Source organism: Drosophila gunungcola (genome assembly GCF_025200985.1).
Source record: "Drosophila gunungcola strain Sukarami chromosome 2R unlocalized genomic scaffold, Dgunungcola_SK_2 000006F, whole genome shotgun sequence".
Classification (NCBI taxonomy): Eukaryota; Metazoa; Arthropoda; class Insecta; order Diptera; family Drosophilidae; genus Drosophila; species Drosophila gunungcola.
Genome location: NW_026453168.1, coordinates 865,284 through 887,905, shown reverse-complemented (window position 1 = coordinate 887,905; position 22,622 = coordinate 865,284). Strand labels below are relative to the sequence as shown.

Here is a 22,622-nt window from a genome sequence, read left to right as displayed (position 1 = left end):
GTTGCCAGACTAGTCAAAGTAATCGATGTTTGCAGCGATGTTGCCAAATTCGATGTTATCGAATCGAAATCGACTTTGAGCCACCGCTAACAGTCATACTGTTCGCGATTTTGTTGTACGAGGTGTTTTTGTTCTGTTTGCTTGCATAAAACTGCGGGTTCCAAGTGAAATATCCATTGTTGCGGCCCCTAAAATGCCAGAAAATTAGTGAGCAGTGGTCCCCATTCCCAAACAAGAGCAAGCGAGTGCGAGAAATACAACGCGAACGGCGGAAACAAACCAATGACGTCGCGAATCTCAGGCGACAAAGAGCAGTAGGAGGAAAGTGTGGAAGTGGAAGTGGAGGCCGTAGTACACCCGTATTGTGTCACAAATCCAGTATTAGCCCTTTTAGCAGCCCAGATTGAACACACAAGTCAAACGAACATCCCCATCCCCACTGACCGAAACATGTGCTAGACCTGCTCGAAATGGGATCGCGAATCAAGTGAGTATGCCGCCCAGTTCCAGTTGGTGGCTGCAGTGGGCGTTCCGCTCCACTGGCCGCTGGCGGAGCGCTTTTACTCCCACGAGTCACCGCGAATACCGCGTTCCACCTCCTCCTGCTCTTCATCCTTACCAGAAATGACGTGAAGAAGCTCTTCGAGTTCTGGTGCGAGGTAACCCCGACGCCGGGATTGGAGAGGGGCACGAGTCCCAGGAGCGGTGGCCCCGCCGCACCCGCCGGCGTCATTGTGGAGAGCTTCCCCGAGGGTTTCCGTGACCAGGAGGTGCTCATCGGCATCCCATCGTTCGCCTTTCCCTGCGATCTATCCAGGTGCGTATGCAGGAAGGGATTACATTCACCTTAGTTTAGACAGCTAAAGAATGTACATAGTAGTTTGGCTGATAAACAGCAAACAAGTAACCCGATTTGTATGCCATAAACTTTAAAAACAACAAAGTATAGTCTTCCAAATTTCCTAAAGCTCCAAAAACTTAGACATGCCAATTTATATGCAGTTATACTCAAAGCCAATTTTAGATGGTCTATCTACATCATATAATAGTGCGTTTGAACGCATTGGGAAACGAAAACCTTTGGAAAGTTTCCAATGGCATACAAACAGGCGGTCTGATGATGCTGATCAGCAATATCTTGACTTTATAGGATCGGAAATGGCATTAGTCAGAGGGGGGCGTCCGTTTTATAAATATAAATCATATGCAGCACCAGCAGACGCAGACGCAGTCGCAGACGCAAGACCTGCGATCATCAACAGTCCGTAGTCCGTAGCCAGACGGAAAGAGGGTTCCGTCGATGAGTCACCACTCACTCACCACTCGACCCGACCACTTCCACTGCCAGCAGCCAACCACAGATAGCTAGTCCATGAAACGAATAACCTGTTGTGCCGTTTCTGTTTCTGTGGCTGTTGCTGTTTCGCTTTCGGTGTTTGTTTACACAGCGAGTTCGCGTAATGAACTGTATTATTCAATGGGCATTGTTCGACGCAACTCGTTTAGCATTTCCTGGAGCACCTGGAACTGTATCATTTGTAGCAAATCCTTAGCCACCTGGTTAGTCACCCGGCTGGCCGTCCCCAGACTCATCCCATCCGCTTATCTGTTCCCGGCTGTGCGTGTAACTACGCTAACTCATCGTTTGATAAACCATTGCAATTGGAATTGGAAAAGTAACATTTGCGATTAATTGAATTTTCGCTGCTGGAATTTCAAAGTTTGTCTGCCAGATTACTTTATTAGCGACAAAAATTGGTTTGACCTCAGAGCTTATCGCCGTTTGCCTGGTGGAAGCTACGCCGAGTGCCGTTGTTCATATTTAAGCAAAGGTTTTATTTATTCACATACAGTTGTGGTTAAAATTGTAGCCGCCAAGAGCAAATTTTAACTGATTCATATTTTCAATGAAAATAAGTAATAAGATGAGAGTGTTTTTGCTGCCGTCATATAATAATAACTAAAGAAAATCAAGAAATAATTAATTTAAGATTTTAATATTAAGTAAATTACTTAATAAATACACACACTGAAATTATTAAATTATATAAATTAGCAAATCATAAGTATGGAACCTTTAAAAGTATTTTTTAATTCACCTGCTTTACACATTAATTTTAAAACGAAAACAAATAGATTCACAAGTTTTAATTTTGGTTCACACAGTTTGAAGAAATTTTCAAGACCGAATTCCCTATGCTCTTATCAATACCGCAGCTTTATATTTGGGCACAGTCCCGCGATAAAGAAAGGCATGTCCAAGTCAACGCCCCAACCGCCCCAGATAGCCTTTCCGCTTCCTTTCCATTCCGCCTCCATTTCCATTTCCTCGATCTCTGGGAGCAGCCGTATCAGCTGCGGATTCGCCTGACTTTGCATATTAAATTGAGTAATTACACGATCCGAAACACTTAGATCTAACGACTTTATGTAACTGGGCGCAAAGAGTAAAAGAGCTTCAGTCGAAGCTAAAGCTCAAGCTGAAGCCGAACAATATGCAAATCGGCGGACAATGGGAAACGTGCCCGAGTAACGAGAGTGCGCCGTCATTGTTGCAAAATTGCGATTTATTTAATTTGTTAAATGCGATTTCAACACAATAATTAATGCGGACAACGCGTCGCATAAAAAACGAAAATAACGAAAATAAGTAAAACAAATGGGAAGAAAGCTATAACTAGACATGGGGGCCTAAGAAAGAAATGTGAAGGGCGAGCAAAAAACCATTTCCCCTTTACTCAAAATTCCCACCATAAAAGTAAAACAACTGTTGAATCACCCAGGGGATTCGCTGGTCAATGAGTGGCCAACTAAAACAATATTTTGTAATCAGGATATCAAAACAAGTTGTTTACTATTAGCTCGTACTCTGCCATATTTGTTAGGGTATTGCTCAATGAGACACTGGAAAATCGCTGAAAGTAGAGCGGAAAGAATAATAAAATCGGAATGATTTGTATGCTTTTATAATTAACCCTGAATTCATTAGGCAAGTTTGTTGGCGTCTTGTGTCGTCACTTTACGACTCAGTAGCACAAGTCGTGCGAAAAATCACATTTATTTGGGTTACGAGTTAAAAATGAAGAGGAAGTCGTAGCATTACTCACTGAAGATCGCGCTTTGGGGATTTCGTGGTTTATCGCATCCACAGTTGAAAGAAATATAAAATTATATTTCGCTTTTATAACTTTAAGTATGCTTTACTTGCAGCTAAGACTTACTAGTGAGATGAGGGACTTACCCTGTTTAATAAATAGTATTTTATAGTACTTTGTCGTATGACATTTATTTTGTTTATAAGTGTACTTTAAATGTATTACTTGGTTATTCGTTGCTCTATTGAACATCAAACACTCATCATGCATAACATTGGGCAACGTATGATTAGAAAGGCCATTCAATGCGTGGCCGGAGCGAATGTTTCTTTGACCGAACCTTGGGCAGTGGGGAGTCATTACTTATTTTATTACCATAACAATACAAACACTTTTTACTATACAAATCATTTCTCTCTATCGATGAACAGCACCTCGGTGCAGACGTATTCCTTTGTGCACACCACCGGCGACTCGAAATGGCGCTTTGGCTTCTGTCGGCAGGATCCCAAGACGAACACGGCCATGGTGCTGATCACCTACCTGCCGTGGCACGACACCTTCCTGAAGCTACTACCCATTCTGGCCGAGCTGAAGCGGACTGATTCCAATGGCTTCCGCGCCTTCCTGTCAGAGGCCTACAACCAGGGCATCCCGGATTCCGGCGGAAATCTTAAAGTCTATTACAACGCTGGGCAGAGTGTGAGTTGAATATTTTTGATTATTCCTCATCAAACCTTAAATCAATTATTGTTGTCTTATAAACAGCACTTTGTTTTTGAGCGCCCCCTGCAGTTCCAGTTGCCCAGTATGCCAGAAAATGTAAGTATTACCGATATGAATACCAACAAAGAGAGCAACTTCAAACACAGTTTTTCGCATAGCACAACTTGAATTTATACTACAACTTCGTGGAGCCCAAGGAGATGATTGCCGTGTTTGCTGCCATGCTGGCCGAGCGTCGAATTATCTTCACCTCGCGGCACCTGGACCGGCTGTCCTCGTGCATCCAGGCGGCGAACGCATTCCTATATCCCATGGTATGGCAGCACATATTCATACCGGTGCTGCCGTGGGAGTTCAAAGACTACCTGGGTGCGCCCATGCCATATCTGATTGGTGTGCCAGAACCAGTGCTTGAAACTGTAAGCGGGCGTAACTAGACTTTGTAGACTTTACTGAAGATACTCACAATTTCGCTTTTTTGATCAGGTGACCAGCGATGAGCTGGGCGAAGTTGTGATCCTGAACTGTGATACGAAAATATTCGAAAGCCCATTCGACGATGTGCACAATCTGCCGACGGAGATTGTCTCACAGCTAAAGAAGCATCTGAATCACACGCATGACCACATCGGCGACCGGATCTCGAAGATCTTCCTGAACGCACTGGTGCAGCTGATCGGTGGCTATCGGGATGCGGTGGAGTACCACGAGACCAGCAAGACCTTCAGTTCCCAAAAATTCATCGAATCTCGGCCGGCGCATCTGCGTCCGTTTCTTGCCAAAATGATGGATCTGCAGATCTTTGCGCAGTTCATCGACGATCGCCTAAAGATGCTCAACAGCGGACTTGGCTTCTCCGACGAGTTCGAGCTGGAGACGGTGCGCTATGCGGAGAAGAAGAAACGAGGCCGCAACTATGCCATCATGAAGAACCTGAAGGACAAGGTGAGCCGAGGCTGCTACGTTACTGGTGGCCACCAGCGGTGGCCCAATGCTGTTAACCTAACCCTCATGGTCGAACCACCATCACCATCATCCCCCTCAGTTGCCTGGCTTGGAGGGTACCTGGGAACCGGGAACTGGGAACAGGGAACAGGGCTTGCATTTCGTTACTGCCTCTCTCTGCGCTGACTCGCTAACCCACTTTACTCTTAAGTTGCCCACCTACCTACCCACCTTATGATGTTCTTTTATCTGATTTGATTTAATCTATTCCACAGTATTTGGGAAAGTGCAGTTTGTCCCGATTGTTTGCCAAGAACAATGTGTAGACTGCCAACCATGCCAAATCCACCAAAACCAAATACCAATATATAAACGAGTAGAATGTAAATTCCCACACACCTTATTTGCAATGTTAGTTCAAATTATTTCTTATCTCTATGCAAACAAATAACTTAACGTCCTAACAAGCAACTGCACCAAATAATTTATGTTGCTATAAACTAAAAAAAAATGTCTCAATGTTTGTTGCTGCATTCTCTTTGTTTTCGTTAGTTAATTGTTTATTATTATTTTTTATTCTATTTTTTGTTTTTATATCGTCCAACAAACAAAATTCCAAATAATCCATTTAAAATTGAACTAATCAGGCTGAAATAATAAGTAAGATTGATTATTTGGTAATGGATCCATTTATTTAAATCTAAAACAAGTTTCTAGACTAACATATTGGCTTAATCAATTGGCTAGATCGGTGAAAAGCTCTATTTTTTTCAATACTTTTGCTTTTTTAGCAGTAGTTAAACTAATCAAAAGTCAAAATGCTTAATTACTAATCACCTTGTAGTCTACAGTAGCTTATGGACTAATCCATTAACATACTAACATTCTTTACTGCGATTTATGGCCTTTAGCTGTGATTTCGCTTGGAACGCAGATTATAATCACCGCCTCGACATTTCAGGCCCCATTGCCCCAGTGATCCCTAGTACCCATTACCCATTACCCATTACTTATTACCCGTACCCATATCCACACCCATTACCCGAATCAGCATTGTCATCGTAGCCATTAAGTGTAGTTAGCCGTAGCTTAAATAACCCGCTGGTCGATCTGTGCATCTCATTCACGCCGTATCTCGCCCGTATCTTGTGTGTCTCTCTTCCATATGCCGCTTGGATCGCTCATCCTACACTCTTCTGTGCTTTCTGCTCTCGCTGCGGTCGTTTGCCCAATCGTTTTCTGATCAAAACATGCGTCTGTCTAACCATTGCAGACTAACCCGGCCGTAAAGTCTGCCGTCAAATCGGTGAGTGGTCGAGTCCCCCAAGTTTAATGCCCGAATCTGTGATTTTTGTCCACCGAACGCTTTTGTGTATCTGTCCAGGAATCTGTGAAGGAATCGCCATACTAATTGCATTATCTATCCCCTCGATTCAGGTGAAGGAGGGCTCGCGTGGCATGAAAACCGCCTACAAGGGCTTCAAGACAAAGCTGCGCGAGAACGGCAACCAGTTCGGCGGCAGTCACTTCCACTTTGGCCTGGGATCGCCGAATCACTCGGATCGTCCGGACGGCGCCAGTGCAGGATACGCGCGCGGTGGCAAGGCCATTGGAGCGGCCCACCACTCGGCTCCCAGCTCGCCAGTGACCAGCAAGCGGCTCGATGGGATTGCCTCCGTCACGGGAAGCAGCGGCGTCGGCGGCATCGGGGGATCCGGCGGCGCCAGGGAGCCGCACGAGTTCCAGCGGCGCGGCCCCATCCCGCTGGCCATGTCTAGCTCGAGCAGCCACATTCAGCCGAACGGCCATGCGTACGGCACGGCTGCTGGTCCTCATTACGGTCATCACCTCGCTGCGTCTCCTGCTGTTAGCTCGGCGAGCTCGCTGTGCTCATCTTCGGAGATGAACCTGTCGCAGGAGCTGCAGAACCATCCGCTCTTCAAGACGCCGGCCGTGGACCGCAGTGTAAGTAGTCTGGTGCGGGCGTACGAGCTTCGGCTGCAGCAGCTCCAGTAGTTGGGGTGCGCTCCAGAGCAACCGTTCACATGCTTGCCGCTAAGCTAAATCGACCACTCATCTTGATGTGCTGTGATGTTTATGTTTATGTTCTCATGCTCTTCTTGTTTTTGTTTCCTTGTCTGTGTCGTGTTTGTGTCCACAACTGTATGTCGTCATCGATCGATCGTCTGCCCCCCTGTCTCATGCCCACAAACACCCCACACCCCACACCTCACACCCCAAACACACACAACGATATAACCAAACACACTCGACTCACCATTGCACCCATCCCCATTCCTGGCAACCTGTCATCCTGGCATCGTCCATCGGTCCACGCAGCTTAAGCCGAACGCAGAGCAGAGGCGAGGAGGAGCACCGCCAGCCCGCCCGCCGCCTCCGCAGTCCACGCCCGCCTCCTACTACAACCATCCATATGCCGCGCATCCGCACGTGGAGACGAAGCCGCCGCGGCACACCTCCACGCCCACCCGACCGCGCCAGCCGCTGCCGCCCACGGCCGACAGCAGCAGCTTTGACAGTCCGCCGGATGTGCAATCGCCGCCGATTCCGCCCCGCAGGCAGGGCAGCTCGAACGCCCTGGTGGCGGCCACCGCCGCCGCCGTCAGCGCAGAGATCAGCAAGCTGGAGCGCAACTGCTGGCGGGAGGAGACCACCGGAAACGAGTCGTCGGAGCGCAACTCGAACGCATCCTCGTCGTCGGCCACCTCATCCTGCTCCTCGGGCGCCTCCTTTGTGACGGCTGCGTCGACGTTCTCGCACCTAAACGTCTCCGATCCGCCCATTCCGACGCCGCGGGCCAAGAGAGAGGTACACCAGCTGCGACGTTAGTTAACTAAGCCCATCCCGGTTATGGTCTCCTAGTCGAAAGCACACTAACACACATAAAGGGCCCTCATGTAGTCCCCGAGTCTAAGCTAACGTCATGCACAAGCCGAAGATCCCCAATTGTTTAATTCGTAAATGGACTAATCATTCGTCTTCCCCAAAATCCATTAGCTACAGATTTTCTTCCCCATGATTCATGAAAAGCAGTCATACATTTTCCATAGCATACTTATTTGCCTTCATCAAATGGGGTCTCATTGTAAAAATCGAATTTTAGATTACCTTTTATTACAAGAAAAGGAGTTTATATTTTGTGCACTAACAGTCATCTTAAAAAGTAAACATATAGTCAAGTTATAAATGATTGTTATATTTATCCTCATATTTTTGTTCATTTGCATTCTATCACTGTTTAGTCATTAATCCACATCTACTGCACCCATATTATAGTTTCCGACCGTATTTAGATGCTTGTAAACGCTTTGAAGTAACTCGAGTTGAATGTATGTTGCGATAAACACTGTAGAATCCAAGCGTCCCACGCCCAAAGCTTTCTAACAACCCGTACCTCTGTGCCTCCCCAACCCCCAGAATCAGCAGCAGCCGCTGGAGGACAGCATGAACGACCTGATATCGCTGGACGATAGCAACAACACCAGCTTCGACCTAGAGGACTTCGATCCGCTGAACCAGAACGCCCGACCGCTGCCGCCGCTGAGCAAGGCGTTCGGCAAGAAGTCCAGCACACTGCCCGCCGGCGTCAACAGCAGTGTGGTGTCGGCCAGCAGCGTCAGCAATCCGCTCTACCCGTACTTTGCGCCCAAGCACATGGCCACCGTGGCCGCGGTGACGGGACGAACGCCGCCGATGCACCCACCGCCGCTCCACCAGCGCAGCACCATTGCCGCCAAGCCGGACGACGACTTTGAGCTGCTCCGCAAGTACGGTCTGGACCAGTTCACCCTGAATGCCAACGGAACGGAGAAGGCGCAGCAGCAGCAGCACCAGCTCACCACCGGAAAGGGCATGAACAACTGGACAACGTTCGATTAGAGGGACTGAACGGAATTGAAATGGACACAACCCGCTTCAAATATGATACCAAAATAAGTGTGATTAATCAATTGTGTTGTAAATAGATAGGTGAGTTAGAGTTAGGCAGATTATCAAGGAAAGAAGACCGATGACAGTAAAGTAACCCTTAAATATCCCAAATTGTATGTCTACCGTAGTCAGTTAGTTCTTCAGCAGCCCGATTTTCAGCAAAGGATCAAAGTAAAACGCTTGTTTGTGTAAATAACTGTTTAGTGGCAAGTTTTAGCAATTTGCATGAATCGGAACTCTCGCTAACTACATTTACGTATTGTACACTGGACTTCCAAATCAAAAGACACGAGAATATAGTGTAGCACATGTTTACAAGCCAATTAGCGTAAAAAATTACCAATTACCAATAAAATACAAATAAATTCGAGTTCGTTTAATTGACACAATTGAGGGGTTTTGCTTTGACAAAGTTGTACTTTTCAATAAAATTATAATAGTCTTTTAATTAGACCATTAGCCATGCAGATATTATCGTTTATCATTTCAACGATTTTTGTATTTCGAATATACAAATACACTTCGCATTTAAAATAATTGTTTAAAGTGAAAGTCATAAAAGACAAATATCTTGAAATTAAAATTTGACACAATTAAGGGAGTTTTCTAAGAAAAAATTTTAAGAAATTCTTTTAAATTATAAGTCTTTTTTTAGGGCAAAAACCTTGCAGATAATATAAGTCATCATTTCATATCCAAATACAATTCGAATTTACAATAATTTTTTTGAACGTGAAAGGCATAAACGACTTAAATATCTTGGAATTAAAATGTTGAGGGCATTAGATCAATCTGTCAAAGTAAGGGTGCCGGATTAAGAAGGAATCTATTGAGCCTTGGCTTTGTTCTCGGCCATACAGTTCAGGATGCGGGTCTGCAGTGCACGAGCACCCTTGAGGTTGATCTCCACGTTGTCCGGCAACAGGGTATCCATGCGTTCCATCCAAGCCTTTGTCTGCGGGTACTTCTCTCGCTCCACTGGTATGAGCAAATCCAAGGTCACCAGCGTGGTGTGGATGGACACATCGGCCACGCTCAGTTCATTGCCCACCACAAAGCTGCCCTTCTCCAGAAAGTGCTCCAAATCAGAGTAGGCATTATGGCAGAGGGTCAGAGATCGGGCGTTGAACTCCCCTTCTCCGCCGTAAATGTTCCGCGCCACAATGTCCTTGACCACCTGGAAGAGCACTCCGTTCTCGTAGTGCATGCGGTGGTCGATGTGGGCTCGCCTTTTCAGATCCTGCGGATACAGATGGTCGTTCCCAGCGTACTTGGCCACCAAGAAGCACACGATGGCATGACTGTCCACGTACACCTCGCCATCGCTATCTACAAACACAGGAATCTGGTGCTGGGGGTTTAGCTGTGAGGAGGAAGGCTTACAAAAATTTATCTTCTGTTTTGAGATCGATCCCGCGAACCTTAATAAACTCCTCGTTCAGGTGCTCCTTCTTCGAAAAATCAACGAGTCTGAAGATTTGAAAGGTGCATGCTTTAGCCACGTTGGATTAGTAAATTCGTACACTTACTTCAGGTCCAGATCCAGGCCAATTAGTTTGGCTACCAGGAGGCAAGCTCTGGCCGGAGGACTGAAAAGGGCATAGTACAACGTTGGCTTCGACATTCTTTCAAGAAATTCACACAACAAATGGCGATCAAGGTGAACAAGAAACCGAAACCATGGTCGTACGATGGCAAGGGGGATTAAAAATATTTATCCAATTAAGTGTTTAACATTCCATATTGATAATTCTGTCCAATAGGTTTATTATTATTAAAAATATTTTTTAATTAACTCGGAGAAATCTTTAGTATTTGAACTTTGCCACCACAATTATTCATGCTGAATTTTGTACTACTTCATAGCTTAATAATAGTTCAAAGCTCGAATACAAAAACATTTTTCTTCGTTCCTTCAATTGCATTTTTACATTTTGAAAACTTTTTCAAAATTCTGTAGAGAAATAGTAATGAAATACGATTATTTTTTCTTAAACAAACCCAGTCCCCTTTACTGTTATTTTTTTCTACGCCCATGGCCAAAAGTAAAAGTACACGCGGTGATGCCAACCTGTGGCAATACCAAGTACAGCTGATGCGCGCGAAATTCAAAAGGCCACTAAATTATGACTCCAACTTTATTGGTGCAGTGCTTAGGTCTAGCTATTATTCGCAGTTTTGTCTTACTTTAAAGAATACTGTTTTTACAAACTATACGGAAATGTAACATACTTAGGTTGCTACAAGATATTCAACGAATTGTGGCGCAATATAAAATACGTTTAACAGGCCAAGTCTAATTCTTTGGGGTCGCCTACGGATATCGAAGGACCTTACTTGTAAGATCAAGTGGCGGCGTGCTATGGCGAATCTAAAAGATCAATTACGGAATCCTCTTTGACCTTAGCCGCAACGTTGCCGTCTATATCCTCTGCAAGTAAAAAAAGGATTCGGGTGGGCTCAATTAAAAACGGGATGCCAAATTAAAAATCGATATAAACTAAACAAAACTTGACCCCCGTTGGTAAATAAAACAACAGGTCTTGGTTGAAAATTGTTTAATATTATAGTTAAAGTACACATCTCCTTGTACATTGATTTCATATTTGTTCGGTCTGATATTTAAGGGGTTTGGCATCAAATCAAAGTCAAAGCAATCAATTTAAAATCATTTTCTTAACATATAAATCCGTGGCGGTACGGTTTGAGCTTCAATAAACGAGTAAGTTGTGTGTCTAGCTTGACGTCTGGTCGTCTGGTCATGCCCTTAAATCCGCCACATTCAATCGATTTTCATCAATAAAAAATCATTCGTTTGTTGCCAATACACATCATGAACATTTAATGCAATTTCGCCCTGGCTTGCAACACAATATAAATACGCACTTGCAAGCAGCACCCTCCACTCCACACCACTGCGCCTCTATTCGTTCGGTATCCGTAGTTTCACTAAAGTAACTAAAATAACTTAACTAACTTAAATGTCGGTGCCGCGGCTGGCTGCCGCCTCGCCTGTCTCCTCTCTCGCTTCGTGCATAGGAATAGGAATACGGCCAACTTGCATTGGCAGAACTTAAGATTAACATCTGATTTAGGTGTACGCTTAGTTGTTAGGTTAGTAATGCGTAGGGCGGTTAATTTCTCCGGGCTCCGCTGCGATCATTCAGCACCCGCTTCGATTGCAAAAGAAAAATAAATTAATTGTGTTTCCTATGGTAATTGCTAATGAATGCTGGTGCTAGTTTGTGTAATTGTAATATCTAGGATTATTTCAGTTGGTGTTGTGGGGTGGTCAAATGTTCAGGTGTTTAAGTGTTCAGGTGGTCAGTGTGTGTTGCTGAGAACCCTGCGAAAGCGTAACACAACTACTCGAGACGACACAGAAACGAAAGACACGGGACATAACCAAGTTGAGTGAGCCAACTGTAAGGGGGCAGCGACAATCTGGCCAAAGGGGTTGCAGCACCTGCCACTGGGGATGGGGACATGGGGACCCGCTCCTATAAGGCATGTCTGTTCTGCCTGCGTCCTGCAACACAAGAATTTCGAGCATCAGTGGGTGGGTCGCGATTAAGAGCGTATGAATGATGTGAGGTGGTGACTGCGAATGGAACGCCGAAGAATAGCCTCTGAGGTAAGATCTGCTGGCCTTGTGCCGCCGGAAGAGGACGGGAAAATAGAAACTGGGCAAGAGAAAGCAAGAGTCTTGGGGGTGAGGAGCGTGCCATGAGATGTGCGATGGATGTGGGTGGGTCCTGCCTACGGGCCGGCATTCTGACCCTGGCCGGAGGACGCCGTGGCAGCTGCAGCAGCCGCAACCGCAGCCAGATCCAATAGTTGGAAGTGCTTTTGATCCGCGACCGCAGCAGCCAGGGATTCCAGTAGAGAGGCATGGACAGCTGCTGCCGCTGGCTGGTCGTGCTGCTGCTGCTGTTGCTGCTGCAGCTGCTGCAGTTCCTGATCTAAGACTGGCTGCATCTCTGGCGACTGGCGACGGGCCTGCTGTTCGGGGGATTCTACGAGTTTCATTCGTCGGCGGCAGCATGGACGGGTCACACAAAAAGTTCAGGGGAAGAAGAGAAAGAGAGAGAGAGAGAGAAAGAGAAAAGACAAAGAAATGCACAAGTTACTTCAATTAGTTCAATAATTATCATCATATCAACGTGAAGTTAACACAACAGCTATCGAAAAAAAAGGTTCCCTAGCAAAAAAAAACCTCCACTAACGATCTAACATGATTTATTAACACATCTCTTAAAATACAAGTACATTTCGCGGAATAATTTAGGATCGGTGACAACATAAAATTCACATCAAATGAAGAAAGAACAACAAATGGTGGTTGCAAAACCGAGAATTAGGCTTATACCACGTTTGGGCGCCTGGAGCTGTCTGGCTTAGGTTTTCTGTAAGAGTATACAGATTAAAGTATTGGGGTTCTTGAACACTCGAACCCACGATCATCCGACGGGAAAACCTACCGTGAGCGCAGCCAAATTTGCAAGTCAACACGCCGATAAAGCACATCTGTCGATTTAGGTTTCTTAAAAACTTTACCATCTACAATACAAGCAACAAAAGCAGAGAATAATCAAAAATTCACATCTTTTCCCAGCCTTCCTCTGAAGTGAAGTAGGATATCTTTGTCTACTTAGTCTATAAAAGTCCTGGCTAGGGGATTTAGTCAAGTTTATGAACACTTTTTATGTCGGAGCAGACTTTAGCGCGAGCCAAGTTAACACCTGAATGTGATTTTAGATTTGCACCAAAAAATAACTTTTTAAAATGTCCTACTAGTCAGTTTTTAAAAAATTTTAAATATAATGCTTAATATAGTGGGATTCATTTGAACTGGGTACTCCAACTAAAAACGAATGGGGGAACTATAATTGAAAAGGAAAGAAGCATCTACATAAGTAGACTCGAGAAATAATCTGTGATGACGATACATTTTTTTTCCACAATTCCGAAATATCATCCGAAATTTTCCTCCTCTATGCAAGTTTCGTTTTCAAGAATGAAGATACATTTTAAGATAATGCGTTCAGCATATGAAATACACTTTCAAACTCTTGAATATTGTCAAATGATGCAACAAAAATTGCTCTAAGAGATAAGTTGTTATATACATGAAAATGTAAAACGAAACTTTCATGGGGTGAAACACGAACGTGGGAGGATTTCAGCCATCTGACTAAAGTTCTTGATGCATTAGAGTGCGTGAGTCTGTGTGGATGTGAATGGGATGTGTATGGATTCTTAGGTCTACTTTAGCCTATGGTCTACAATCAGCACTTTGTAAACTTATAAAGGATTCTTGGCTATACAGAGTTATAATTGGTTTACTGGCTTATTGCAAAAATGGATCCAACGTACCGGATTGCTGGGGCTGCTGTGCCGGCGTGTAGGCACGTTGGCCGCCACCGCTGCCGTTCGACGTGGAACTGGCGACGGCTTGCTTGGCGGGAGGACGACGCTTGGCCAGAGGCATGTCGTCGTCGGAATCGCTCAACGTCAGATCAACCTGTTGCATCGACGGAAGACAATCGTATTGTAGCACATTTGGAAAAGCAATTTTAAGCTCAAAACTTACAGTTTCACTGTTTGACGTGGATGTTGGCTGATCGTCCGGTGCAGGGGACAAATCGCTCTTTACTGGCTTGGCATCGTCCGATATAAGCTCTATAACAAGAGATGGTTCATTAATAACCAGGCACATAACACGCAGCGTAGTGTGTGCTCACCTATATCGTCTGATATAACCTCAACCTTCTGAACGGGCTTCGATGGTGTATCTAGGATCTGTGCCTCGCTGCGCAGTCCTGGCGTGCTCCACGAGCCATCCTGATGCAGCTGGATCTCGGTGTCATCGCTTTTTAAAAGCGACGAGCCCAATACCTCCTGGAAGTAGCTGTAGAATAGATAGGGAATCAATTTCTTTCAAGCGATATACTAATTGGCACCCTCTTACCCATCTATGACTAGGTTGTCGTAAATGGCCGGCTTGTCGCAGACGGGGCAGTTCCAGGTGGGCTTGCGCTCGTTCATTTGCAGGTAGAGACTGGCGTCGAAGCACTGCAGGTGCGAGCAGGTTGAGGCTCGGCACGGCAGCAGCATCTTCATCTTGCCCAGCGGGCAGTTGAGTGACACTTTAAGCATGGTGGTAGCTATCTCGCAGTCGGCATCCTCCGTCAGCTTCTCCTTGACTGCGGAGAAAGAATTTATTAGTATGGATACACCTCTTGGACAGCGGAAACATACTCAGCCCGCGGGTGTAGTCAGCCGGCTTAACTCCCTTAGTCTTCATTCGCTGCAAGAGCTGTGCGGAGGTGAGTTTTTTCACCAGGTAAACGGCCAGGCAGTAGCTGCGCGTGTAGTCCGGACACCACTGCACCATAATGGTGTTGGTGACGGTTGGCGACAGCTTTACATTGGAGGTGACGTTGACGGGACGCGGCGGACGCTTGGGCTCCACATTTGGTCGGTTTGTAGGAATGACATTCTGAGGGTGGATTGGGAGATGTTACTCGGTCTTGGCCGGACATTCGGTGGATACTCACTGGCAGCTGACAGAGCTTATTGTTGACCTTGACATTGACGTTAGGAGGAAAACAATCCTCCTGGTCGCACGAGGTCTCCACCAGGCAGAAGCGAAGTTGCACCTGGATGGCGTGCTCCACCTTGGAGCTGTTGCGGATGTCGCGATTGGAGGCTATCTCGGTGGCCTGCTGGGGCGTGAGTGTGAAGTAGAAAGGCACCTCTTGGACGCGCTGAGTGTTGCGTGGCACCAGCGTCGAAGGCTTGATCAGTGTGCCGAGGACATCGTAGAAGGCTAGCTTCTTCAGCCGCACATCGGGATGGATGGGCAGCTGACTGTTGATGCTGTGTGTGTGAAGGAAGGGTGCACCGCCGACCACGTTCATCTGGCCGCCGGGCACCTGGACGCCCGGGCCGCCGCCCACGAGGCCCACCGGATTCTGCTGCACGGTGGGCGGCAGCTGGATGTGCGAGTACATCCTGGTTGGGTCGATGTACTGCAGCGTGGCGCTTTGCTCCTGAACGGACTGGGCGTAGACTTCCTGGACCTTCGGGGCGAGCAGATCCAAGTTGGTGCGCAGGAACGAGAGGATGCGGCTCTGCAGGTCGGTTTTTCGTCCAGCGAAGGAGATGTTCAGAAACGACAGTATTTTTTGCAGCTCGACCACTCGGAGCATCTGCACCATTTGCTCACATTCCTGCAACGACGGCAATGGTAAGGAAATTAAGTAAGATGTTTGTGACCAAATAGCGGGACTTCACACCAAGCGCCCGTACACACACACACACCCACAGAAATGCGACCTATACGCGAATATCGCGTTTTCGCACATTTGTACCCATGTGTATGTATGTACCCGTGCGGCTTGGCAAGTGGCTAAATGTGATATTTGCTACAAACAGCCTCTTCAGCCAATATCTTGCAATCACGGAAAAGCATTAGCTCTGCCAATTTTCCCTTTGTCAAACTTTGGCAGGTCCGAGTTTCTCGCATGCCACCAAACCATTACCTAGCTGCTCAAACATGGCGTTTAAAAAACGAGAGCCTCTTCGCATTAAACCGATCCGTTTTTAATGGCTTATAACGCAGGCGAATGTACAAAATCGAATAAGCTAAGCCGGTACCACAAAACCCGGTTTCTTTTTCCGCAAACTTCTCTAAAACAAACGACCGCAAAAATGTCTTTTTTGTCACACGAATTTTTGTTTTGTCCGCACGGTCTGAAGAAATATGGCGGATGGCAGTGTTGCACACCGCCGGCAGGCTTCTCTATCTCGGCGGCTGGGTTGCCCTCCCACACGGCGGGGGGCAGCCACACTATTTTTGCTGTGGTCACTCTGCTCTCAATATATCCCATATTTATGGAAAAATCTCTGAGCTGAATTAAAAGGACTCGGCGGAAACGCACCTTGTACTTGCCCGCATCAAAGGGATTCACTGCTATTGGCGCTGACGACGTTGATTGGTGTCCGGGGCTCGGGGATGTTGCGGCATTTTCCGCCTGCGTGCGAGCCGTCTGCGAGCGGGTCTTTCGCATTACTGTTATTTTCTGTCTCTGGCGGCGTTAGGCGGTCAGCAAAAGCAGTTGCGGACTCGATTGCATTGGCCTGGGACGCGCACCACACATAAAAACAAACACTTTCGGCGGTTTTTCAACGAATGCGGGGGAAACAAAAATATTTTACGCGGCGTCGTCGTGAGGGGCCGACTAGAGTTGTCACTATCGATCGACACTCTGAAATCCCATAACGCCTCACCAGCAGCGTTTGCGCAGCTGAGAAACACCCTAACGCCTGCTTTTGTTTACAGTTGGCAGCCGTTACATTTTGAGTCCTAATTCGCTAGGCATTTATTTAATTGTACAAATATGGTTCTATCTATGCAAGTGTGGTATAAAAGGGGCCCGGCGCTTGGCGTGGGCCTAGAAGAAGTCCATGTCCCCGCAATTGACGTCCAGAAAGTCGTCGTCGTAGCTGATTAAACCCTTGAGTGGGGCTCCTTGAGCCGCCGCCGCTGCAGCCGCCTTGGATGTGGAGGGCAGTTCGGCGCTTTCCACCAGATTTATGTTGATCTCATGCGTTCTGTACTCAGGACTGTCCTCCTCCTGACCAGCGCCGACGGGCGAGGGTGGCGGGTTGGACACTTTGATAAGGGAAATAACAATAAGGTACAGATATGGTCATAGATCTAAAAGGTATTTCCTTACAATTGGCCGGCTGACTCTCGGCCCTCAGCTCATCGCCCTGCATGTAGTGCTCCTTGCGCTGGCTCAAAGCGGGCAGCTCTGGGACCTGTTGACTGAGGCACTTCTTTAACTCTTCCACCTTGCGGTCCCGCATCAGCGTTTCAATCTGCTTGCGCGACTTGTTAAGGCTCTGGCGCTCCTCGCTGAAAATTGACTTCTGCTGCTCCTGGGTTATGTTGTCGTGGTGTTTCAGCAGGAACAGGAATACACCGCCCGGTGTACGTCTCCGTTTGCCATTCTGTATTGAAAAAACGTCAGTGAATTTAATGAGGTGCAGGTCCTTTTGTTACTCACTTTGATCATCATTCCGCCATCGGCTTCGATGCGCTGAGTTTCTTTGTATAACTCCATCGGCAAATCCATGCCCAGAACTTCCACCACTCGAACTACAAAGGTTAATCTTTCACTTAGTATTCATGGCATGGCTTATTCAACCAACTCACCCAGTAATTCGTCTTTTTCCTCGTACAGTTTACTTGCCATCTCGGCGGCCACGTCTGAGAGATCCCGACCGACGACTTCGTTGAGGTCTAGGATGTGTCTGGGCTCGCAGGAGTCGGAGGAGCCGCTGGCCGAGGATGTTCCCCGTCGCGGCCGGTGGCCAAGGCGGCTCTTTACCGATCCGCGCTCTGGATACTCATCCGTGGGTCGACTGGAGGGCCTTCCCCGTTTGTGGGCCGGATGTGAGGACTCTCCGCCATCCTCCGAGGAGTTGGAAAGGCGGCGCTTCAGGCTGTTCTCCCCGTTAAGCCGGTACCGCAGCGAGAAGTCGTAGTTCTCCACGTTCCGATCCCTCCCACTTCGCGTTACGTCGCAGCCACGCATATTCTCGCTGAGGGCCTCCTCTTGCAGGGCGGAGGCCCACACGTTGTACTTCTTGAAGCGGGCTCGATTGGGCTGCATATCGGCGTCTGTGGGAGGAACGCGTCGCATCACCGTGCGCCGAATGCGCTTTTTCCGCTTTTTGTGACCGCCGCCGCGTCCACTGGAATCCGTGCGCAGCTTCTTGATGCACCCGTCCTCCGAGGACTCGGCCGACGAAGAGTCGCTGTTACTCTGCGATTCGTCCTCCAGCGCCGTCTGGATCTGGTGACAGGTGGTGAGGGGGCTAGCCACCTTCTCCGCACCAGCAGGTCGCTGCAACGGCGTATAAACGCCATCGTCGTCGCTGTCCGATAGCTGAAAGGACGCAGAGATGGTCAGGGATAGCTGGCTCCAAGGACTGGGTGGTGGTTACCTCGCCATCCTCCAGGTCAACGTCGTTCGAGTGCAGCTCCATCATTTTTCCAGGCCAGAGAAAATTAACTCGACTCGACGGTAGTTGCCGTGCTGTGCTGGAAAACGCCCAAAGTGCAGCGCCACCAGCTGTTTGTGCAACACTGAGCGAGTAGAGTTACCGTTTTCTGATAGTTGGGGAATATTGGGGCAAGTATTAAAATTCGTTACAAAATTTTGTTACCTACCTGAATATAAAAACCCACCAATTTTAGTTTCTATACAAAGTTGCAAGTAATAAAATTGAAAAATTGTACACCACACAAAAAATATTTTTGGTTTAACTTGTCATGTGTTTTTCCTGATAGAAAAGGAAGTTATATATTTAGTTTTTATATTTTTAAAAATTAGTGCCATTCAGTACATTTTTTACTTGCCTAATTAATTTAAATATTTAAAAATAAAACAGGCAAAGTTTCATTATTTTCATTAATTAAATTTGAACTAAGCCCAGTATTTCCGCTTCTCCCGCAACTGGTCACACACTACACGTGCATTTATTTACTCGAACGGAACGTGGTTGGAAAAGAACGTAGTTTTTTTTTTATAGCTTTTACGGCTCACCATGGTGCGGCCCAACAACAACCAGCTGCCGGAGAACCTCCCGCAGCTGCAGAACCTTATCAAGCGGGATCCGGAGTCGTACAGCGATGAGTTCCACATCCAGTACCAGCACTTCCTCAGCCTGCTGGAGGTTTTCGCTCTGAATCCTAGCGAGGAGAACAAGTCTCTGGATGACATCGTCATGTTCGTTGCCCAGGTGGCCCAGTGCTACCCGGCCGTGTGCGAAGAGTTCCCCAAACGACTGTCCGATCTGCTGAAGAACTACGCCACCGTTTTGGATCCAGCCATGAGGAATTGCTTTGTGAAAGCCCTGATCCTGCTGAGAAATAAGAACCTGGTTCCGGCTCTAGACATACTGGAGCTGTTCTTCCAGCTGCTCCGGTGTCCGGATAAGAATCTTCGCACCTTCCTGCAGACGCACATCGTAACCGACATAAAGAACATGAATGCCAAGCACAAGGATATGAAGCTCAATTCGGTAAGTTTTAGTCATTTCTCTACTAAGTACGGGATGATAATCATAAATGCCATTACAGAGTCTTCAGGCCTTCATGTACTCCATGCTGAAGGATGCCAATCCCAAGGCGGCCAAGATGTCCGCTGATATCATGATCGAGCTTTACAAGAAGAACATCTGGAACGATCCCAAGACGGTGAATGTCATAGCCACCGTGGGCTGCTTCTCCAAGGTGACCAAGGTGCTGGTCACCTCGCTCAAGTTCTTCCTTGGCCACGACGAAGAGGACGAGGAGGAGGACACCGACAGCGAGAACGAGGTGGACCTGAAGGGCGCTCTGATGGCCAATCGAGTCAACAAGAAAACGAGAAAGGGAACCAAACAGCTGGCGCAGATCAAGAAACAGGCGGTGAAGGCGCAAAAGAAAAAGAAGAACGCGCCTGCCTTTAACTTCTCGGGAATTCACCTGGTGCACAATCCGCAAGGAATGGCCGAGGGCCTTTTTAAGCAGCTGCAGGGCACCAACGAGCGATTCGAGGTTAAGCTGATGCACTTAGACGTGATTTCCCGCCTGATCGGCATCCACGAGCTTTTCCTCTTCGGTTTCTATCCGTATATAACTCGATTTCTGCAGCCTCACCAACGCCAGGTGACCCGTGTAATGCAGTTCGCCGCACAGGCCTCACACGAACTGGTGCCCGGAGACATAATCGAGCCCATCCTTAAGACTATTGCCAATAACTTTATCACGGAGCGCAACTCCAGCGATGTGATGGCCATCGGTCTGAATGCCACACGTGAGATTTGCATGCGCTGTCCCCTAGCCATGGGCGAGGATCTGCTCCAGGACCTGGCCATGTACAAAACGTACAAGGAAAAGTCTGTTATGATGGCAGCACGTTCACTAATCACACTCTACCGGGAACAGCTGCCGGCCCTGTTGCACAAGAAGGATCGGGGCAGGCAAACGGAGGCCCAGGCCGAGCGGAAGGTACGTGCCTACGGAGAGCGCGAGGTCCATGACACAGTGCTGGGTGCGGAGGCACTCCTCAAGGACTCCAAGACCATTGACATAGAGAGCGATGAGGATACGGACTCAAACGATGGGGAGTGGGTTAATGTGACGCACAGCGATGGCGAGGGAGGTGGAGCCGGTGAGGATGATGAAGAGGAGGAAGAAGATGATAATGATGATGACGAAGACGAGGACGACGAGGAGAACGAAGAAAACAGTGACGGGGAGGAGGAAGGTGAAAACTCGGATGAGGGCGTGGAAAGTGGAGAAGAGTCGGCCAAGGCGAAGAAGGAGAAGAAAGATATAAAGATCCTCAACCAAAAGGAGGCTGCCCAGGAACTGGCTCTGACACGCATTTTCACGGACGAGGATTTCAAGCGCATCAATGCGGCCAACCTCAAGAAGACCGTGACCAGTGCCCGCAAGCGGCCGCTCGAGCAGGATCGCGCCGAGTTCGTCAAGTTGAACAGCATAGAGATGATCTACAAGAAGCGCAAGCACGACAAGGAGTCGCGCCTGGAAACTGTGCAGGCTGGCCGGCAGGATCGCGAGCGCTTCGGCTGGAAGGACGGACGGGTGAACGAACATTGCTCAAAGACGAACCGCGAGAAGCGCAAGACCAAGAACTTTGGCATGCTGCGGCACAAGGCGCGCTCCAAGGTCAAGAAGAGCTTCAAGGACAAGCAACAGGCGCTCAGGAAACATCTGCTACACCAGAAGAAGATGAAGTAGTTGTCCCTAACTTGTAGTGTTTTAAATAAATACTAATGTAAGAGCTATTTTAAACAACCTGTAACCTATTGATTGTATAAAAGGTAGTTGGTAGAGTTTAGTATCTGCTTTATTTCATTTCAATATAGACTTTGTACGGTTGCCTATGCATTAAACTAATTAAAAAAGTATTCGTGTGGCCTGGAGTCGTCTATCTGCGTCGCTTGTCGGACTTTTTCACGCGCTTGGGTCCCTTGACAAAGCACCAGTCCACCTGGATGGTCTGTCCCATTATTTCGGCACCGTTCAGCGCCTCCTTGGCGGCGAGCGCCTGCTTGTGGGTCTCGTACTCGACGAGGGCGTAGCCCTTGGAGAATCCGGTGCGCCGGTCGAGATTCAGGTGGATGTTCTTGATCTCGCCGTAGTCGCAGAACTTCTCCTGGATCTCGTCCTCCTGCGCCTCCTCGTGAATGGAGGTCACGAACAGAATCCAGCCCTCGACGGAGCGCTGTGGCCCGGGCTCCAGCTCATCGTCGTCCTCGTTCCGCACACGCTCGTAGCTGTGAATTGCCTCCCGGGTGTTGCTGTCGCTCCCAAAGCCGCGTCCCTTGCGGTGCTTCGCCTTCTCCTTCAGGCGCACTATGCCCTCTGGTTTGGGTGTAGGGTGCACACGGTGCGGCGTGGGAGCGAAAAGAAAGCATGAGACCGGGGAAATAGAAAGTACACTACGCCTACTTACGGTCGCCATCCTCGTCCACCTTCGAACTCCTCGGCATTGTCAATGTCCAACACATCGGCCATTTTCTTTATTAGTTACACAAACGTAGTCAAATGGTTTATTTTCTTTTCGTTCCGCGTCTGGCCAGTAGCAAAAACTCAGATAGAGATGCCTAAAATATAGTGTTGGTTAATGTCGGTAGGTCTACTATCGGCTAAAAGTTTTCAAAATCTCTATTTGTTGGGGGAAATTTCTGTTAATTAAATTAATTAAAAATAACTAGCAACTTAACTGGAAAAACTAAAAAATAAAATGATTGATCCCACACACTTTTAAATTTTTTTGGATCTAAAATTAATTTCAGTGCAAATACAAACATTCA

General features: G+C 47.4%; 6 protein-coding genes across 17 annotated transcripts; 2 read left to right on the top strand and 4 right to left on the bottom strand.

Annotated features, from left to right (window-relative positions):
• The first annotated feature begins 74 nt into the window (after positions 1 to 74).
• On the top strand, positions 75 to 9,087 carry LOC128254998 (DENN domain-containing protein 1A). 7 transcript variants are annotated; one of them, XM_052984396.1, is made up of 10 exons: positions 75 to 487; positions 623 to 817; positions 3,527 to 3,797; positions 3,864 to 3,917; positions 3,980 to 4,240; positions 4,308 to 4,766; positions 6,040 to 6,072; positions 6,204 to 6,731; positions 7,107 to 7,595; positions 8,205 to 9,087. In XM_052984396.1, the coding sequence occupies exons 1-10, from the start codon at positions 471 to 473 to the stop codon at positions 8,664 to 8,666; spliced, it is 2,769 nt and encodes a 922-aa protein (XP_052840356.1). In that variant the 5' UTR covers positions 75 to 470; the 3' UTR covers positions 8,667 to 9,087. The 7 variants fall into 7 exon arrangements, 5 of the variants coding, with proteins under 5 accessions (XP_052840356.1, XP_052840357.1, XP_052840358.1 ...); XM_052984397.1 differs by lacking the exon at positions 6,040 to 6,072; XM_052984398.1 differs by lacking the exon at positions 7,107 to 7,595.
• Positions 9,079 to 10,382, bottom strand: LOC128255025 (glutathione S-transferase 1). Its single transcript, XM_052984457.1, has 3 exons — positions 10,247 to 10,382; positions 10,139 to 10,187; positions 9,079 to 10,080 (listed from the first exon to the last, which is right to left on the bottom strand). The coding sequence occupies exons 1-3, from the start codon at positions 10,339 to 10,341 to the stop codon at positions 9,544 to 9,546; spliced, it is 681 nt and encodes a 226-aa protein (XP_052840417.1). The 5' UTR covers positions 10,342 to 10,382; the 3' UTR covers positions 9,079 to 9,543.
• A 459-nt stretch (positions 10,383 to 10,841) lies between these two features.
• Positions 10,842 to 16,991, bottom strand: LOC128255001 (E3 SUMO-protein ligase PIAS1). 6 transcript variants are annotated; one of them, XM_052984405.1, is made up of 9 exons: positions 16,664 to 16,991; positions 15,278 to 15,952; positions 14,979 to 15,219; positions 14,689 to 14,923; positions 14,462 to 14,628; positions 14,311 to 14,399; positions 14,094 to 14,241; positions 13,199 to 13,277; positions 12,940 to 13,123 (listed from the first exon to the last, which is right to left on the bottom strand). In XM_052984405.1, the coding sequence occupies exons 1-9, from the start codon at positions 16,790 to 16,792 to the stop codon at positions 13,081 to 13,083; spliced, it is 1,806 nt and encodes a 601-aa protein (XP_052840365.1). In that variant the 5' UTR covers positions 16,793 to 16,991; the 3' UTR covers positions 12,940 to 13,080. The 6 variants fall into 6 exon arrangements, with proteins under 6 accessions (XP_052840367.1, XP_052840364.1, XP_052840368.1 ...); XM_052984407.1 differs by lacking the exons at positions 12,940 to 13,123; positions 13,199 to 13,277 and adding an exon at positions 10,842 to 11,148; XM_052984404.1 differs by lacking the exons at positions 12,940 to 13,123; positions 13,199 to 13,277 and adding an exon at positions 11,261 to 12,733.
• An 83-nt stretch (positions 16,992 to 17,074) lies between these two features.
• On the bottom strand, positions 17,075 to 18,904 carry LOC128255015 (phosphorylated adapter RNA export protein). Its single transcript, XM_052984444.1, has 5 exons — positions 18,738 to 18,904; positions 17,944 to 18,679; positions 17,795 to 17,886; positions 17,462 to 17,738; positions 17,075 to 17,397 (listed from the first exon to the last, which is right to left on the bottom strand). The coding sequence occupies exons 1-5, from the start codon at positions 18,780 to 18,782 to the stop codon at positions 17,177 to 17,179; spliced, it is 1,371 nt and encodes a 456-aa protein (XP_052840404.1). The 5' UTR covers positions 18,783 to 18,904; the 3' UTR covers positions 17,075 to 17,176.
• Positions 18,905 to 19,241: 337 nt separating this feature from the next.
• On the top strand, positions 19,242 to 21,643 carry LOC128255000 (protein SDA1 homolog). The gene is made up of 2 exons (XM_052984403.1): positions 19,242 to 19,817; positions 19,876 to 21,643. The coding sequence occupies exons 1-2, from the start codon at positions 19,341 to 19,343 to the stop codon at positions 21,541 to 21,543; spliced, it is 2,145 nt and encodes a 714-aa protein (XP_052840363.1). The 5' UTR covers positions 19,242 to 19,340; the 3' UTR covers positions 21,544 to 21,643.
• On the bottom strand, positions 21,635 to 22,416 carry LOC128255028 (RNA-binding protein 8A). The gene is given in 3 exon segments (XM_052984460.1): positions 21,635 to 22,170; positions 22,262 to 22,280; positions 22,282 to 22,416. Coding segments are annotated over 3 exon segments (498 nt in total). The 5' UTR covers positions 22,324 to 22,416; the 3' UTR covers positions 21,635 to 21,733.
• Between the last annotated feature and the right edge of the window lie 206 nt (positions 22,417 to 22,622).